We start from the raw sequence: 18,057 nt of genomic DNA, 5'->3' as shown, positions 1-18,057 counted from the left end.
TGAATTAGATAATTTCAAATCCTGTGTGTGTGTGTGTATGTATATATATATATATATATATATATATATATTATATAAGGTGTGACATAGTTAATCTGGTTTATTTCTTCTACTTTTTTTCTTTGGCTAGTAGAAGTTCTGAATGGCTGATAACTAGTAGCCAAATTGGCCAGTAAGGGAAAAAGTACATTTCAAACCCTGTTTACATTTATGAGAAAACATTATATTTAAAATGGCGTGCTAGACATGTTAACTCCAGCACCTCTTTAACTTCAGCTTCAAATTTCTGGCCATCCACTAGTAGCTGCTCTGTGCTTGCCAACAGGTGTCCCAGACGATCCCTCACAGTTTTCCGTTTTCTCCTATACTCGCTGTCTTCATCGGAAAAATCTGCATCCTCCCGGGTAATGACATCTTCCAGAAGTCGCAGACACTCCTTGAGTGCAGCGTGCAGGATAGATATTTTTTCAGCATCTGACAGCTGAGGAACCAACGGAGGAATGGATACTAAATAATCTCCGGCAACCGGTGAGGACGGCAGTGATTCACTGTTTCTCTAAATGGGAAGACAAAAGGAAATGAGTTGTGGTTACAAGGAATCGCCAGATGGAAGAAATTGTAAACAAACATGTAGTAGGCTAAACATGACAGGGAGTAAAAGCAGCAATTAAAAATAATAAAAGATAGAGGCAAGTAAACTTATTCCTTATACAGTCAACACACAATTTCCAAAGGTCACCTAAACTTATTTAAAACTCCCAAAAAGTTTCTAACTTTTTGAAAAAATACTATTTTTTTTTTAATAAAAAACTCACTATATTTTAGCCTCAGCTTTAGCCTGAAAGTCTAATGCCCACTGAAGCATGTAGGCTAGTTGGCATATTATTAAGTCACTAATTAATAATGTAGCACCCTCTGAAGCCAGGCTGGTCCTCAGCAGAGCAGCTCATATTAGGGTGAATAGTGAACAAATGTTGCTCACCTATTTCAAAAGAGACTCCATTACATTACAAAAAGACTCCATTACATTACAAACCGCTCCCACGAGTCAGGCTACTTTTCCCCAAGAAGCAAGCCGAAACTTCAAAGTACGTTTGAACATTCATGGAAAACAACAAGGAGGTGGTGGACCTGAACAATTTGGCAGGTAACCAAAAAAAAAAAATTATTACTGGAACAATAGCCTGATCCAGAAACACATTCCCCTGCGCGCACCGGCAAGTCTTGGATAGCACAGACAACGCTGTCACTCCTAACAAAATTCATTTGCCGCCTCCTCCACACATTCTTTTAACTTGCTAAATGTCATGATGTCGCAGATTTCAGTTTGCGTCACACACCACCAGACCATAATTAGGAAAGACTCAACAGTTAAATATAATAATCAGATTGGTTCTGTATAAATAAGCTCTATTTTTGAGACTCACGTATGCCTCCAGGAGCTGAACGCATTCCTTATGAAGAAGCCGGGCTAGAGCTGCGGTTCTCCCTGCGTGGCCCCGCAACCCATGACGACCGTTTGCACCTCTGCCAGCCATTTATACTCAAAAACACCTACTATTTGAAAAATAACGTTTGAATCAACAGCAGGAATAAATCAGCATGTTCTTGTTTATACTATCCCCATACACTACCGTAGGCTACCTATAGATGTTGAATGGCGATCATCGGGCGCTGTTTCTCACTCCTTCTTATATATTCGCAGTTATTTCACTGTGGCCAACTATCTCGCAAAACTTCCAGAAACGCTGCTCACCCCTTTGAACTGAAGATGTAGCTCTGAATTGCCCGTGACTCCGCCTCCTTATGGGAACGTGGTGCGTTTGAGGGGCTGGGAATATCAAGACGGAATTTCATTGGCCTAGAGTTCTTCATGGACCCACCGTGTAATACCTATGCAAACTGGAAAATATAAACAAATAAAAGGAAAAAACACTCAATAGAGCTGTGTGCTTTAAGATCAGGATCATTTTCGAGCCTCTGGAATTTCCTATTGGTTTTCAGAAAAGCAGATTTTGGTTTATGAGTAAAATTGGGAATGTGGGAATTCAAACTTGAATTGCACAGAATCAATCATACCTCAAATGTGAATTTTGAGCATCACATATGATGTTAAGTTTTTGTCTGTTGGATTAATAGGATGTTTAAGTAAGTAGCAATGTAAACTTTAAAGAAATCATACAAAGAACCGAGTCCAGAATTCTGAGGACGTATTCATGTAAAAGCTGATTCTTTTTATAAAGAAAATACACTAATTTATGTTGTTGCAAGTTGCTTAAATTAAGTCATGACAAGATATTCCTATTTAAATACAGAAAAACTATAGGCTACTTTAATTGGTGTCAGAAAACATAATTAAATTAAACTTTTTGTGAATGGCCATTTTAATTCTGCCTAAATCTGTGGTCGGCAGCCTTTTTGTTACTACATGAACACAAAAGGAATTGAGGTCAAGGAAGGTTGCAGGGTGTTATTTCACTTTTCTATTTTTCTAAGCTTATCAGTGCCTTCAACTCCCCTTTTTACAATAGGGGACGCCAGGAAGTGTATAAAAAATAATGAATATCTTTCTGTAACTCATGCGTCATTTATTTGCGATATGTGTGTCTCAAACGTATACAATAGTCCCATATTTGTCTGATATGGGGAAATAGGAATCTACACCCATCCCTTGTGTGATCTATAGTGTCAAGAGTGTTGTTGTTAAAAATACCAGGTGTGACATTAATAGAAAACATGGACATTGTAAATTGTGCATGAATTTTATTGTGGAAATCAATTTTTCAGAATTACTTGCTATAACCCTCCTTTTATACAAGTTGTAACATATTAATATGCATATAATTAGGTTATCCACAAATTTTGTCATTATCTTAAATAATAGTCTGTGATGTAAATGAATAGCAGTCTGTGAATAGCAGTATTTATGAAACAGCCACAGTTTCTCTCTGAGCAGCTTGTTTTTGTAGGAAGTGGACACCTATATGCCACCAGGCAGGCACTAGGTGGTGACATAAAACTTCCGCTTCCCAGGACAAATTTTCTGAAACGCACATCACTTTACAGAGCAATATCTATTTGGAATCGACTCTCTGTCTCATCACGCAGAATTCAGAACAGATACAAATTTAAGAGGACAGTAACCCAGGAACTGCTGCAAATGACCTCGTGAAAGCTGGAAATTGTCATGTTCTTTCACTTGGTAATATTTTGAATGTAATTGCAATGTTTGAATTCTCTTGATTGTAATTTGTGTTGTTATTGCTTTGTGTAATTTTATGTTGTGAATATTTTCAAGAGGACCCCAGGAAGATTAGCTGCCATTAAATGGGCCGCTAATGGGGATCCTAATAAAACAATAAAACAATAAAACAATGTATTGGTCTGTAAACTGGTAGTAGAGTATTTGCTCTAGTAGTCTGAGGGCCCTATTGGAGGGGTCTCTTGAATAGGCAGTGAACACATATTCCCGGGTTGTACGTACCCATTGTCGTTAATACATCCCTGCAAATGATCAAATAAAGTGACATTTATAATTTAAATGTATATCTTTTATTTTTGCATATGTGCATATGCTATCAGTCAGTCAGTGGATGCATATTAAGAGCTGCATGTGAAACTTTTTTTGCAGTTTCACTATAAAGTTGCTACAGCTGTGGAAAAGATAGATCAGAACATGTGTCTGCTTGCAGACTGTGCATGAGAGAAGATATAGCTATGCTGTTGCCATATTCCTTCCTCCACTGATAACAGCTGCAACGAAAACGCTCATCTTAAACTTTGTAACACTGTTCATTTATTGGATCCAGTATAGATGGATAATATGCTTCTTCTGTATTAGATGAATGCATCCTGCAAGCTGTTCCGCGAAGTGGTGGGGACAAAATAGTCCTTAGTAAAAAGTGACATGTCCCATGGAAACCAAATGATGCCTATGTCCATCACCACATTAGGTCTGTTTGAAAAGACTTGTATATCCCAGTGTTATTTTAGTATTATTTATACATTGCAGTAATTATTAATATTTTGAATTGGCTTTTATTTTACACTTTCAGTTTTAATTAAAATTTGAGCAGCCCTAGGGGAGCGCGGGGCACAACGTAACACACTTGTTTTAAATACTTCCACACAAGCTAGGATGACGAAACTTGGTGTATTTACTAGTTGCCATATCAACACTATATAGAGAAAAAATTGCGCCAAAATTTGTTTTTTTTTTGGAAGATATCCATAGACATTTATTAAACCATAACAAAAGTAAATTTCTTTCTTAAGTTAATTTTTCATCTCTATTTTTTGTGTTTATTTAAAATGAGACAAATCTGATATTATTTTAATCTCCAATATGTTATTTAACAGTTGAGATAGTTCTTTAATGCTTCGCTAACTAGCAGAAGACACTAGCAGGGTTTAAATCCCAGTTGTGCAGGCGGGGCATGTTGTAACACTGCGTTACAATGTGCCCCTATTAGAAATATGCTATTATATTCTATAGTTTTATTAATTTTATTGAGAAAAACGTGAGAAAAAGGTGAATAAAGACTGAGAGTCAATGTTCAGAAATGACTAATTATTTATTTGTTTTGAACTATGTTGTATAGCTGTGTTTTCCTGTGTTTGTAGTCAAAACTCAAAAATGAGTTTATATTTAATTATTAAAAATTGCCATTATTTTATATGAAAAAGTTTTTTTAATTGTATTTTATTTAGAAAATATTTTAGTTTGTCTTGTATATTTTTTTTATTAGATCAGATAACATTTTAAGCTGTCATATGTCATGTTACAATGTGCCCCTCACATGTTACAATGTACCCCACCTATGGGGCATGTTGTCACATTTCACTTCCATTCTTTCGGGGTATATCCAGAAAAAAAGTATATACTGTATTAATAAAACAAAACCATATAATTGTACTAGACATGTGGGAAATTAATGTGGGAAAAAATAAATACTCTGAACCATAAGTAGATTTACACAAACTGAGAAAGTCAAAAAGCGTTACTTTGTGCCCCGCTCTCCCCTACTGTTAGGCTATTGTAATGATGTGGTGGTAGTTGAAGGCACAAAACAAAGATGAGGGTATAACACAATGTTTACTGGTAAAACTCAGACAGGATAAACACAAACACAACTAACATTAACGAGAACCGACAAGGGACTGAACAGAACAGGGAGTATAAATACACAGGGTGAAATCAGGAACTAGACACAGGTGGAGGAAGATTAACTAATCAGGGATTAACAAGAACAGGTGCAGACAAGACATAACATTGTGACAGCTATATGTGCTTTGCCATTTTTATTAGATTTTATTTTACGTTAAAAAAAATAATTTTTCTATTTTAAATTTTATTTTCATATTTCAGTTTGTTTAATTTTAGTAGTGATGTAGTACTCGAGTCCGGTCTCGAGACCGATTTCTGCTTTCTCGGACTCGACTCGGACTTGTTCCTTCAAAGACTCGGTCACGACTCGGCATAGGCGGTCTCGTCCCCATCACTAGTCCACTAGAATACATACCACTAGAAAATTTTAATTTGCTCTGCATGTCCTAACTATGATTAAAAAAGTCAGGGTGGGCTTAACATGTTGATGACAGAGCAGCACTGTTGAAGCAGTTTAGAAAAATAGGCAGAAGATAATGCATGTGGTAGGGATTTTTTTAATGATAGTAGGCTAAAAGCATAGTCCATATTAAGACGTTAAGACTGCTCCTCTAAACAAATCCCAATCTAGCTTAGTCTGTAGGCCTAACTGTTGATTATTAACTGGGGTGATATTAAATCATGAATATGAAAACTGACATGTTTTTATGGTCTTGGTCTCGACTCTCGACTCCTAAAGACTCGGTCTCGACTCGGACTTGCTTTCTCAAAGACTCGGTCTTGACTCGGACTCGGCATAGGCGGTCTCGTCCCCATCACTGAATTTTAGTACTTCAAATTATATATATTTTAAAATCTGATAAAACGTTTAGATTTTTTAATAGCCATAGTTTTAGTTAACAATTAAACACTGATATTCTCATTGTGAAATCCCCAGTGTGAATCTGTAATTTAGTGCATTTGTTTAGGCACGTTGTTCAGATTTTAAAATGCTAGGTATATTTTTTCCACACCACTTCTGCTCATATGCCGATATCACTGTCGCGATACCATTCCGCGCCTCGCGGTGGCACATTACTTTTTCTTTCCACGACAATCTGTTTGGGAACCAAGAAGAAACTCTGACATCCGGATTAATAAACGACTGATAATTTAATCTTCAAAAACGATTCATATTGACAAGTATTTGAACGGTTTTGTATCACAGTTGTCATTAACCGATATTTGAGTGGATATGAATTCGCTTGTGGGATACGGGGTATCATCCGAGTCAGAGGATGAAGAGAAGGGAGAAGACTATCAGAAGGAGTAAGTAATTCATTATTCACTAGACAAATACATTATCCATACTTTTTAAATCAGTATAGGTGTTTTTCATTTAAAAGAATGCCAAGTGTGAGGAGTAGCATCTTTCCACAGTCGAAAACTAAAAGAATAGTTCTCTCAAAAATAAAAAAATAAAAATAATCGTCATAATTTAGCCTACTTAACGTTACTCTCATGTAATTACAAACCCATAGGACGTTCATTCCTATGTGCAAAAAAAAAAAAAAAAAAAAAAAATATATATATATATATATATATATATATATATATATATGAAGAGTTCAGATGCAAAAGCCTCTAAGTGCCATCTGAAATTTTCTTCTAGAATGATAATTTTTATAAAGCTTGTATATTTAAGTTCAGTAATTTCACTTAAATGACAATTAATAGGTAATTTGCATTGCCATTTAAGTGAAATTGTTGAACTTAAATATACGAGCTTGATTAAAATTATCATTCTAGAAGAAAATTTCAGATGGCCCTTAGAGGCTTTTGCATCTGAACTCTTCATATATATATATATATATATATATATATATATATATATATATATATATATATATATATATATATATATATAAATGGTGTACCAATGAAGAAAGTGAGGGGTTTCAAAAGACTATGAAAAAGTGACAGATTTTTGTTGTTCGTTTTTTGTGCAAACTACACCTTTAATAAACTGAGAAGTGAGAATTTTTGACAGAATGGTCACCATTCACATGAATAAAAAAATGGGTACACTATTCCTTTAATGAGCTGAGAAGGATCAAGTATCACTTTTTAAATAAACATCTTTAATTATTCCTGCTTAGGTCCTTCAAAAAGACGGATTGTGCTGTACAGGAGGCAAAAAGCCGTAATTTCCTGTTGGAGTCGGAGTCGCCTTCCAGTGAGTCTGAATCTGGTCCAGAGAACGAGGATCAAGAGGAGGCCTCACCTACTGCCAATCGCTCCTTTTCTGAGTCCTTGCTGACCCCGTCCCTCCGTCCTCACACTCACAAGCTCCCGCCTCCACCTCTGGGAGGCTCCAGCTCGGGTGGAGCGCTTACAGGCAGCAGTGTGTTTGCCAACCCCTTCAAAGTAATGGCTGAGGAAAGACTGAATGTTCTGCAAAAACATGTACCTCTTACTTTACAAGCTCGCCCCACCCAGATTGGCGGTAAGCGCATTTGTGTGGCCTACAGGAAGGATGGTCGCTGCCGCTTTGGAAGCCGCTGCAAGTTCGCACATGACAGCGATCTGCAGAGTAACTGTGTGGTCACCTCTGCTAATGGACCAAAAGACGATGATAATGTTGCAGGTTCACATAATCGTGATCCGCCGGCTTCTTGTGTGGAAGACACAGACCCAGACGGAGAGAAAGACAATGAACAGCGAAAGAAAAGAAGAGTGGGGGTGAACGATTCTCTCATTCCACCAAAACGTGCACTCAAGCAGTATGCCAGACTCTCACACCCCTAAAAGACATTATAATGCTCATAAATTGGGCAACGACTCACTTTTATGTGAAAAACAGTCACGATGCTGTGTGTTATATTTATTGAATTAATATGCTACTAATAACATCATCAGTCTGTAAAATGTGTAAGACTTTTTCCAGAGGTCATTAAGACAAATGGCGATGTGGTCAATGCAAGAAGAGACTCTAACAAATATAAGAAATAGATGTCATTTATTTAGGTCTGTAGTTTCCAAAAAAACTTTTTATCTTACATTAGTTCTAAGGTTTTGAAACAATAAATGTAAATTCGCATACATGTTTGTTGCCTTATGATTTAAAAAAAATATACTGTAGTGTATGTTAATGTTCAAACTTCTTTCAAAGTTTCTCTTTTTCACTTGAGCTATTGTGGTTTATTTCTACTAGGGATGCACAATGTATTTGTGTAGTATCTCTTACTGGTGATAGAACATTTTTCCCCCCATAAAATTGGCATGAACAAATTAGGTATACGCTTACTGTACGTTCACAAGTTTGGAGTCAGTAAGATTTTTTTTTGTGTGTGTGTGTGGAAAGTAAGTAGTATGTTTTATTCAGTAAGGATGCTTTAATTTGGTCAACAGTGACAGTAAAGACATTTATAAATAATGTTACAAAACTTTATATTTCAAATAAATGCTGTTATTTTAAACTTATTCATATACGAATCTTGAAAAAATTGTATTACAGGTTCAAAAAACCAAACAAAATTTTCAACATTAATATTAACAAGAAATGTTTCTTGAGCAGCAAATCAGCAAATCAGAATGATTTCTGAAGGATCATGTGACACTGAAGACTGGAGTAATGATGCTGATCAGCTTTGCCATCACAGGAATAAATGACATTTTAAAATAGAAAAGTTGTTAAAATGAACTAATATTTCACAATATTACTGTTATCACTGTATCAAATAAATGCAGCCTTGGTGAGCATGAGACTTCTTCAAAAACAAAAAATCTTACGACCCCAAACTATTAAATGGTAGTGTATGTCAGCTAATATTGTATATTTAGTTTGTTTCCACCATTTGTGTCACCTTCATCATCATTATATTCTCACTTAAAGTTAATCTTTAAAAATGCTATTTTAATAACACTGTTACATGTAATATTTAGCAAATTTCTAAATGAATCATTTTTTATTGTGATGCCTAAATTCACTTGTTACATTTGAAAAAATTGATTTGTTTTTAGGATTTAATTTTGAACTTTGGACAAAATAGAATAGAATTTTAACATGGATGGACCATAAAATGACAATAATTATCAGCTCATCTGTAATATGGATGCATCCCTAGTTTCTACAGTACCAATTCAAGCCACATGATGGCACAACTTTGCTTACACAATGGCTTTAAACACACAGACTACCATGAATTGAGTTCTGCGAAAGCCTCTACAGCCACAAAACAACACACATACACACAAAACAGATGTGGTTGTTGGAGGGAACTATAACTGTTTATATACAAAATGAACAATGACAACAACTCAAACACAGTCTCCCTGGTACAGACATTTCTACAAAGCTACCAAAAGTTAATGCGATTACATACAATATATTTATGACTCTATATATTTAACTTCAGGGCATGTAGGAGGGTGACGAATAACAGTCATCTCACTTTCCTCCATGTTACACCAACTTCCTTCACTACATCAGAACACGCTGCATCTGGCCGTCTGAACTGTCCGTCATGTTTTGCTCCTCCCCCTGCCCACCCGCCTCCCAAACCCCACCCCCATTTCCATTCTCATTAGTCCCATCTCCCTCCCAGACCACCTGTCTCGTCTCCGAAGGGGTATTGGAAGACTGGGGAGACGTAGATGAAGAGGAGGCAGGATTACTCCCAAATCCCAAACCGCTCCGGCAGTCAGAGGGCGCCTCGGGCAGGGTTTGGGAGAGGAGGGGAGTGTTGGGAACCGGGTTGTGGCTCGGGAGCCTAGGGAGGGTCTGGTTTTGATGTGGCTGGGTGGTCTGAAGAGGCATCTGCTGTGCAACAGAAACCATTGGGAGCTGCTGCTGCTGAGGAAGACCTCTAAAGGACATGTGGACAATCTGAGACTGGGGGCTGTAGGACTGCACGGGCAACTGCTGGACCAAAGCAGCCTGCTGGGAGATGCTGCTAGCAGAGGACTGGAGGGGGAGCTGCTGAATTTGGTGGTGTTGCTGCTGCTGCTGCGAGACGGGCGTAGAGATGAACTGTAGAGGCATCTGCAGAGCGTGTGCGGAGGTCTGCTGTGAAGGAGCGCTGTTCGCCTCCTCTGTCGATGACATGGCCAGGGTCACCGGTACCTGCATGGAGTGCAGCGGGTGATCCTGATCCACAACCATCACTGGACCCACGTGCGTCACCGGGGCCACCTGACCGGCTGGTGCCGCAGAGCTCCCCTGGGCCTCAGGGACCCCCTGCTCTGTCTGTATGGAGCCCGTGGAGGTCTCCAGCAGCGTGGTGACTCCGGCAGGAGTGGTGATGAGGGCTCCGGCGTTGGCGGCCAAGGCCTCGGCAATGAGCACCTCGGGGTGGCTCTTGGCTTTGTGAGCAACCACACTGTCCTTCTTTTCAAACTTCTTGCCACAGATGCTGCAGGAGAACTGGTACGTGGCGTCCGCATCGTGCTTCTTCATGTGCCAGTTGAGGGAGGCCTTCTGACGGCAAGTGAAACCACAAATTTCACACCTAGGAAGGAGATGAGTGGGTGAAAAGCGACATGGAAGAGAGCAAATGATTTGAATTCTTACATTTATTCTACTGACTATGATAAAGAACTTGATTAGGCACTGGTAGGTTTCCCCGTAAATTAAACATCTTGATGGAGCAACGTTGACTCAACTGATGGTATTACTTTGAGGAAAGTTTTTGTTTGTCCTACCAATGTAAGACACAGAGTTCAAGAAATCGTTCTGTGTTCCTACACTGATAAACATTTGGTGTAGAAACAATTTTCACTCAGACTTTGCCAGTAAATTTCACAATTGCAAAGAAACAGCAAGTAACACGTTGAAATAAATGTGACATTTTTTATTTGAAAAAATTAAGTAGTATTTTCTTCTGATCTTTGAAAAACTTTTCTTTCTTTTTTTTTACAATATAGCAATATATCGTTTTACAAAAAATATCAACGAGACTGTATGTAATACCTTACCTAGGGCGTTTTCAGACCTGGGTCATTTAGGCATATATGAACATGGCAATCGCACTCGCATCCACACCAAAACAATCACTCCGAGATCCCCCGATTGTAAATGCCAAGCAGGAATCAAGGCTAAATTCGTATAAGTGTTTGCGTGTCACGACAGCTACAGATAAAGCCACAATAAGCCCACAGAGCGAACTTGTCAATCCATCTTAATGGATGACACAGAGGAATGTGAACTCTGACCAATGTGACTTGCATTAACACATTTTGGTACGCTTTGAAATGTTGCCTTGTGAAAGCGAACCGAACCAAGAAGAAAATGCAACATTGTAACAAATTAAGCCTCTGTTTCGGAAAACAAAGCAAACAATCTACAGGTCTTAAAACAACCTTAGTCTCCTCAATTGGAAAAGTAATAGTGTGCAGTAGTGTGTGAGCAGCAGAGATATGACTTACTGTAGTGGCTTTTCTCCAGTGTGTATCATTCGATGCACAGCCAGGTTGTGAGAGCTCTTGAAGGCGCGAGCACAGAACTCACAGATATAGTCTCTCTGATCTGCAACACAGGCTGTACTTTAAAAAAGCCACCTAACCAAAGACACTTCATTATAAGCATTTCAAGCTTTAGATGTGTCTGTGTTACCTGTGTGGTGCTTGGCATGGCGTAGTAGTTGTTTCTGCAGCCGGAAGAGTCTTCCACAAGAAGGGTGAGGGCAGACGTATTTCTTCTTCATCAGGTGTTGGTATTTAATGTGATGCTGCAGGGAAGAAAGACAACAGAAAGGTTCAAGTCTAATTTCTGCGTTAGGTATCAGTCAGTGAGAGAAGTGCTAGTTTGCGTTTGTACCTGTAAATAGCGTGGGTGGGCCAGAACTGTACCACATCCTTCCATTTCACAACGCACATACTGGACCGGTGGCTTTTTCCTGTGCAGAAGAATAAATGATTTTCAGTTAATGTAGTAAAGTAATTATTATTAATATTTTACTGGAATCTTAAAGAATCAGAATTCAGAATCTATTCTGATTACGTATTAAGTAAATACAAAATAAATGGTGGCATGCTGACAATTACCACAGAAAATAATTTCAACCATCTGTAAAAAGAACGGAGAGTGTTTACTGTAATGCACTTGATTGTACAGAAAATTAATGGATATACAAAATCTAGTTATTAAACTTTTTAGAGACTATAGCCAGGATTACCACACAGGATTATACTAGAGCTATATCAGGATTACCATACTCGACCAATACATTTATATTTTTCCATGATTTTTCTATTGGCTTGTGACTGAATAATGTTTTTCACACTCAAAACAATGTTTCTTTAGAACTGAAAATGACTAGAAATTTCTATTACTTTTCCATGATCTGTTATAATTTTAGTAATTATAATTTCTATTACTTTTTGGAAATCAGCACTTGAAATTGCCTGACTTTTTTTCTTTTTTATAAATTATTTATAGAAATTTAATCCAGACTTTATTTACAATAGCTTTGCTCCAACAAGCAGACACTACAACAAACAAACAAACAAACAAATATATATATATATATATACAGTGCTATGCATAAGTTTAGACACCCATGCTAAAGTTGACTAAAAAGAGGAATAAAAAATCATCTTTTGGAAATTGAACTTAATGCCTTAATTTAAAAAATTAGGAAAAATCCAACCTTTAAGGACACCAATTTTCTTTGTGAATGAATAATGTATCGTAAATAAATAAATGTTCTTCCTTGAAATACAGGGTGCATAAGTCTGGACACCCCTATGTTAAATTCCCATAGAGGCAGGCAGATTTTTATTTTTAAAGGCCAGTTACTTCATGGATCTAGGATACTATGCATCCTGATAAAGTTCCCTTGGCCTTTGGAATTAAAATAGCCTCACATCATCACATAGCCTTCACCATACCTAGAGATTGGCATGGTTTTATTTCAGTTAGCCTAAAAGCTGGTTTGATTTGCATTGAGAGATGATCTTATGGAAAATACTCCATGCCAATCTCTAGGTTGGATTTTTCCTATTTTTTTTAATTAAGGCATTAAGTTCAATTTCCAAAAGATAATTTTTTATTCCTCTTTTTAGTCAACTTTAGCATGGGTGTCTAAACGTATGCATAGCACTGTATATATATATATATATATATATATATATATATATATATATATATATATATGGGAACACTTTTATTTTGATAGACATTCTATAAGTTACTTTGTAACTACAAGTATCAGTCATTAGAATATTACTAGACTGTCTGCTTAATATCTGCAAATACTTTTTTTATGCTCCCCTAACAGACATTATACTGACTATAAATAACTTTGCAACTACGTCAACTTATTCTACTAACCATAAACCTAACATAACAGTCTACTAGTGAGAGTTAGTTGAGATGTAGTTGCAAAGTTACCTATAGTTAGTAGAATGTCTAAAGTGGACCAACAAAATAATTGTAACCATATATATTCTTGCAAATCTGTATTCTAATTAAAAAAGATGGTTACTGCTCTACTCCTGTTTCAATGCGAGATGCTTTGTTACCTTCTCTTAGGAAGACGAGGACTTTTATCATCTTTCCTTCTCCGCCCTCTTCTAAGACAAAAAACCTGACAGTTAATATTTGTTTATCATTCACATATCAGTTGTTTGTAGGAGTGTCATGAAGTGCTTTTCTTATGTCCACTTATATTTTCATCACAAATATATAAAACAACGTTACTGACTCACTTCCTAGGCGGCTCAGCACCTTCCTCAACTTCAGCACTGGTCTGCACATCTGTGCTCTCCCCTCCCTCAGTTTTGATCTCTGTCTCTTGCTCGGTTGCCGTCTCCTGCCCTGCAGCCTTGTCTTTCTTCTCCTTCAGTCTGGTGGGGGGTCTGCGCCTTACCTTAGGAAAATCTCTACACACCAGGACAGAAATGGAGAGGGCATAAGAGACGAGACCTTCATCATACAGAAGCTGAAAAACAAACATGTATCTCTCATACTTAGGATCATAGCTCTGGTCATTCAGGTCATCTCTAAAAGGGACGTCTTCATCGCTACTGACAGCATCCTCTTCCTCACTGTTGAACAAACAAACATGAGCATCAAGCCATAATTCATTGCCCACAAATCAAAAATCAGATTTGGCTAATGCTGTAAATCAGTGTTACTCAATCTTTTCGCACTTTTGATTTGTTGTCATTTTCCAGTTGTCTGTGATTACTGGATAATGATTTTTAAAGTCATTTTTATACATTTTATTTTCTTATATATAGATACTTTCAGCTCCCACAAAAAGCAATTTTAGCAAATTAAATGTTTTCAAACTGAGCATGACTAGAAAAACGGATACTGACTTTAGAAATTGTCTTTACCGTGACTTTTTATTTGACTTATTTTTCCATTATAGTGGAAACCCTGAGAAGTTAGCATAATTCACAACTTTATTTTATCATTGACTGATTACTGTAATCATGCTATAACACAACATTTATAAAATGAAACAATGAGTGTTTCCAAGAGGTTATGATGACATAATTCTGTCAAATCCAGATGACTACAATCAGTATATATACAGGTACAACATTACCTCGGTGAATGGGGTAGGTAGTTTTTGTCTTTTGGATCATCCACAAATGGACACTCTTCCTCTTCCACAACATCTTCATCATCCATGCTCTCCTCCTCTTTTGTCTCCACACTAAAATATGGCAGTAACAAACAAAGGGCTTGTTACACCAACACCAAAACAATAGCAGCCATCAGTGTCCTCAAAGACCCCACAAAATGGCTTGACGAGCAGTTTTTCTTTTTTTAACAAATAGCCAGCTGTGAATCGTGCTGCGCTACTGGCATTTGCTAGATGGAGGACGAGAATTTGGATATATTTGGTAATGCAAGATATTTTGGGTACATTTTTTTCATGCATTTCAAATGCATTTCAAATGCATTTAAAAGCCACGAAACTTTGATTTCATGGGGTCTTTCATGAGAAAGTGTCCATGTGTTCTCATAATAAATGTGCAATCAATCACCTTGTTCCTGTCTTTTCGACTGCTTTATTGGCTTCCACTGCAAGCAAAATTGGCAACCATTATAGTAATTCTATATATGTACGTTTTGTAGTCAGTATTCAGTCAAGAATTTGTAGTGGACCCATGTTCAGTCTACTACATTTAAAAGCTCAGCAGCGTACCATAGTCAATGTCCATTTCTGGCTCAATTTTAAACACAGTCCTAGGCGAGCCCCGGCAGGTGCGGGCCCCTGAGCGCACCTGCACCCGTCTACCGCGGGCCGCTGGAAGAGAACACAGTCAGAATCAGATCACATCCTAAGGCAAGCTGTTTTACCATTTCTTCCTTAAAACTAACTAGTATCTATTTTTACATTATTTGTTCTTTTTTTAAATTACTAGAATGTTGTATGATACTAGTGAGTAGTATCCACTCAATCTGTCACTAATACATATTCATTATATACTAGCATGTATTCCTTTGCTATTAGTCAGTAACCCAATAATGACTAGCTCTCTGACTGCTTACACATTGCAATTTTTTGCCAATGAATTCTATGGCAATATGCAACTTAGATATTTAGTAATAAGTTCTCATTAGTTAATGTATAAACTATCATTACCTAACAATGAGCAATATAGATTTTTTTTTATAGAATTTATTAATCTTTGTTAATAAAAACACAACTGCTCATTGTCAGTTCATATTAGCTCAGGTCCATTAGATTATATTAACAGATACACGTTTGGTTTTAGTAATTTATTAGTAAATGTTGAAATTAACTAAGATTAATAAATGCTTGAGAAGTATTTTTCATTGTTAGGTCATGTTAACTATAGTAGTTACTAATGTTAACAATATGGAACCTTACTGTAGTTACCAGACATATCAGATAACTATTCAAATCCTACTAGTTGGGATTCCAGTTGTTGCTGGCATCTATTCTAGAATTACAAGTACTAATTGAATAGACACTAGTCTAGTGCCTACTTTTACCAATTATCTATTTATTAGACACTAGTTTGTGTTCCAATTGTAACAAGTAAAATGTTTAATCTTACTAGTATGTTTTTTAATTTTAACTTTACAGCAGCTATTCTGACTAGTCAATGGTTACAACAAGTAAAAGTTATTGTAACCAGTACTAGAACCTAAAAGTAAACTAGCAAAACCAGAACACAAACTAGTCGAAAGTGAATTCTTTATGTCTGAGTCACAGATCTCTATAGAATTCAATGGCAAAAATTTGGTAAAATAAAGATTATTTTTATAACAATAACAATTACATTTAATAAATATGTTTTACAAATCACATTTAACAAATAAGAAGAATATATAAAAGAGAGTAGTCACTTTTGGATTACAACAAGACTTACAACGGATGGCCATAAACAGCCTCCTTTAGATGCTCATTTATTAACAAAATAAATGTCATTTGAAGTACCTCGATTAACCAGCGCATCCTTGTTTTCTTCCAACCTGTCATAAGACGGAGAAACAGGCGGTTTTATTTATTATGTCTCATCTTTCACATTCTCCTTCCCAGTGTTAAAGATTGGGCGTGCGTGATTTATTTTGCCCAACTACTCTCTCAGAAACACAGCTAACGTTACTTTCACTAGTGCAAATGTAAACACTGCAGAGTCTGCCAGCATTACGCCTAAACGTGTGAAAGGAGCACAGAAATGCCATGCATTACTATTAGGATATTCACAAGCGAGGCCTTGTAATATTACCCTAAAACACATCGCGTATATTACAGACTGAAAAGTAGCACGTACTCATCCGGCAGGTCGCAGTCGCCACCGCTCTCTCTGCCCGCATCTGATGAACCTGCAGCGGCTACTGCGCTCTTCCTGCGCCGCGGGCATTTCGCTTTCCGCCGGCGATTCGCCGCTGCCTCGCGTGCTACTTCATCCCGGTCCCCCCCGATATCACTCTGCCTCCACACGGGAATCGTTCGCGTTGACCTGTCCCGTAAAACCCGTCCGGAACCCGCCTGGCTCGTCGCAGCTCCGTTTGTTTCGGGTGGGCAAGTCCCTTCGGTCGCCAAGCACCCCTCCCCGCGTCCTCTGGACGCCCTGCACGGGCTGGATGCGGTACTCTGCCCCGCGGATTTCTCCATGGCCGCCTCACTCTCCACCTCCTCTTTGTTGTTCGGGAGTTGCGGCTCCATCACCACTAAAGTTGTTTTTTCTCACTTCTGCACTCCTCAATAATTCTCAACAAATTGAAACATAGCTTGAAATAAACAGGAGGCATAAAATATGAAAAATGTTGGATTGCTAACGGCCCTGATCCGATTGTCAAACATATTTCACTGGACGCTCTTACGTCTCTTTGCAAATTTTGTGCAAAAATGTAAGTCGAAAATTTAGTATATCATCTCTATAATAATAGTGCAAAATTAATTTTAAAGACCCAGACCCTATTTAAAGTTCTTAAAGCTATAGTAAGCCACGCTGTTAGCAGGGCCCACTACGGTTGCTCTTTGTTGCGTCTCCTTTAAGTGGAGCTGAAGCCGAAGTCGAGCTCAGCAGCGACACGCAGCGCTACGGCTGTACGTGTGCCAGTTTTCACTGACCTACAGAAGTTACTTTGTGAAGTACAAATAACCAACGTCGTTCCAGATGTACTTTAAATTGAAGAATATGGCGTAGTAGGAGCCTTTAGAAAAGAGCATCGCAGTCAGCTTTTAGGCGTTGTTGTCCTTTTAATTAGTTGGGTCCGTTCAACATAAAGAAAAACGTAGCCTATGTCTCGTTATTTATTTATTTTTCTGTTGAAAAGATAGAGCAGTTAAATAAAACCAGACTTTTCACAGAAACAAATCCATAAAAGTGTACTTCAATATTATCTGTATTAAAACTAACACAATTTAGCTATTTTCTTACATGAATTAACTTTTACTATGCCTTTAATTATTTTGGACGTATAATTTTTCCTGCTTTTCAAATGCATTTTTATGTCCGTATTTAATTGTTTTACT

The 18,057-nt window shown here is 37.4% G+C and overlaps 3 protein-coding genes across 7 annotated transcripts in view; 1 reads left to right on the top strand and 2 right to left on the bottom strand.

Annotated features, from left to right (window-relative positions):
- Nucleotides 1–1,786, bottom strand: part of cntf (ciliary neurotrophic factor) — a 3,402-nt gene extending 1,616 nt beyond the window's left edge. The window contains exons 1-3 of one of the 2 annotated variants that reach the window (XM_084105170.1): nucleotides 1,645–1,786; nucleotides 1,428–1,557; nucleotides 263–556 (exon numbers count right to left, since the gene is read on the bottom strand). In XM_084105170.1, the coding sequence (XP_083961296.1) occupies nucleotides 263–556; nucleotides 1,428–1,538 (405 nt within the window). In that variant the 5' untranslated portion in view covers nucleotides 1,539–1,557; nucleotides 1,645–1,786. The remainder of the gene's footprint in view (nucleotides 1–262; nucleotides 557–1,427; nucleotides 1,558–1,644) is intronic. The other variant, XM_084105171.1, reaches the window with a different exon arrangement.
- Nucleotides 1,787–6,196: 4,410 nt separating this feature from the next.
- Nucleotides 6,197–8,857, top strand: LOC311078320 (uncharacterized protein). Its single transcript, XM_084107067.1, has 2 exons — nucleotides 6,197–6,415; nucleotides 7,246–8,857. Exons 1-2 carry the CDS (start codon nucleotides 6,342–6,344, stop codon nucleotides 7,892–7,894), a joined length of 723 nt encoding a protein of 240 aa, XP_083963193.1. The 5' UTR covers nucleotides 6,197–6,341; the 3' UTR covers nucleotides 7,895–8,857.
- A 492-nt stretch (nucleotides 8,858–9,349) lies between these two features.
- zfp91 (ZFP91 zinc finger protein, atypical E3 ubiquitin ligase) lies at nucleotides 9,350–17,597 on the bottom strand. Of its 4 annotated transcripts, none has more exons than XM_084107063.1 (12): nucleotides 16,850–17,597; nucleotides 16,513–16,547; nucleotides 15,250–15,351; nucleotides 15,089–15,125; nucleotides 14,644–14,754; nucleotides 14,057–14,134; nucleotides 13,796–13,969; nucleotides 13,610–13,660; nucleotides 11,904–11,982; nucleotides 11,700–11,814; nucleotides 11,513–11,612; nucleotides 9,350–10,596 (listed from the first exon to the last, which is right to left on the bottom strand). In XM_084107063.1, exons 1-12 carry the CDS (start codon nucleotides 17,242–17,244, stop codon nucleotides 9,570–9,572), a joined length of 2,304 nt encoding a protein of 767 aa, XP_083963189.1. In that variant the 5' UTR covers nucleotides 17,245–17,597; the 3' UTR covers nucleotides 9,350–9,569. The 4 variants fall into 4 exon arrangements, with proteins under 4 accessions (XP_083963189.1, XP_083963190.1, XP_083963191.1 ...); XM_084107064.1 differs by having other exon boundaries at nucleotides 13,610–13,657; nucleotides 16,850–17,579; XM_084107065.1 differs by lacking the exons at nucleotides 15,089–15,125; nucleotides 15,250–15,351; nucleotides 16,513–16,547.
- Nucleotides 17,598–18,057: the final 460 nt, after the last annotated feature.

The sequence above is a fragment of the Abramis brama genome (genome assembly GCF_963993115.1).
Source record: "Abramis brama genome assembly, chromosome: 2".
Taxonomy (NCBI): domain Eukaryota; kingdom Metazoa; phylum Chordata; class Actinopteri; order Cypriniformes; family Leuciscidae; genus Abramis; species Abramis brama.
Note: the sequence above shows the minus strand (reverse complement) of the source record. Positions and strands in the feature narration are given on the sequence as shown.

Bases quoted from the DNA above. Each gene is read 5' to 3' on its own strand.
- LOC311078320 (XM_084107067.1), top strand. From the start codon at position 6,342: ATGAATTCGCTTGTGGGATACGGGGTATCATCCGAGTCAGAGGATGAA. The intron at 6,416-7,245 runs GTAAGTAATTCA...ATTCCTGCTTAG, and splicing joins GGAGAAGACTATCAGAAGGA to GTCCTTCAAAAAGACGGATT.
- zfp91 (XM_084107063.1), bottom strand. From the start codon at position 17,244: ATGGAGCCGCAACTCCCGAACAACAAAGAGGAGGTGGAGAGTGAGGCG. The intron at 13,661-13,795 runs GTGAGTCAGTAA...TTTTTGTCTTAG, and splicing joins GGTGCTGAGCCGCCTAGGAA to AAGAGGGCGGAGAAGGAAAG. The intron at 10,597-11,512 runs GTAAGTCATATC...TCTCCTTCCTAG, and splicing joins ACTGGAGAAAAGCCACTACA to GTGTGAAATTTGTGGTTTCA.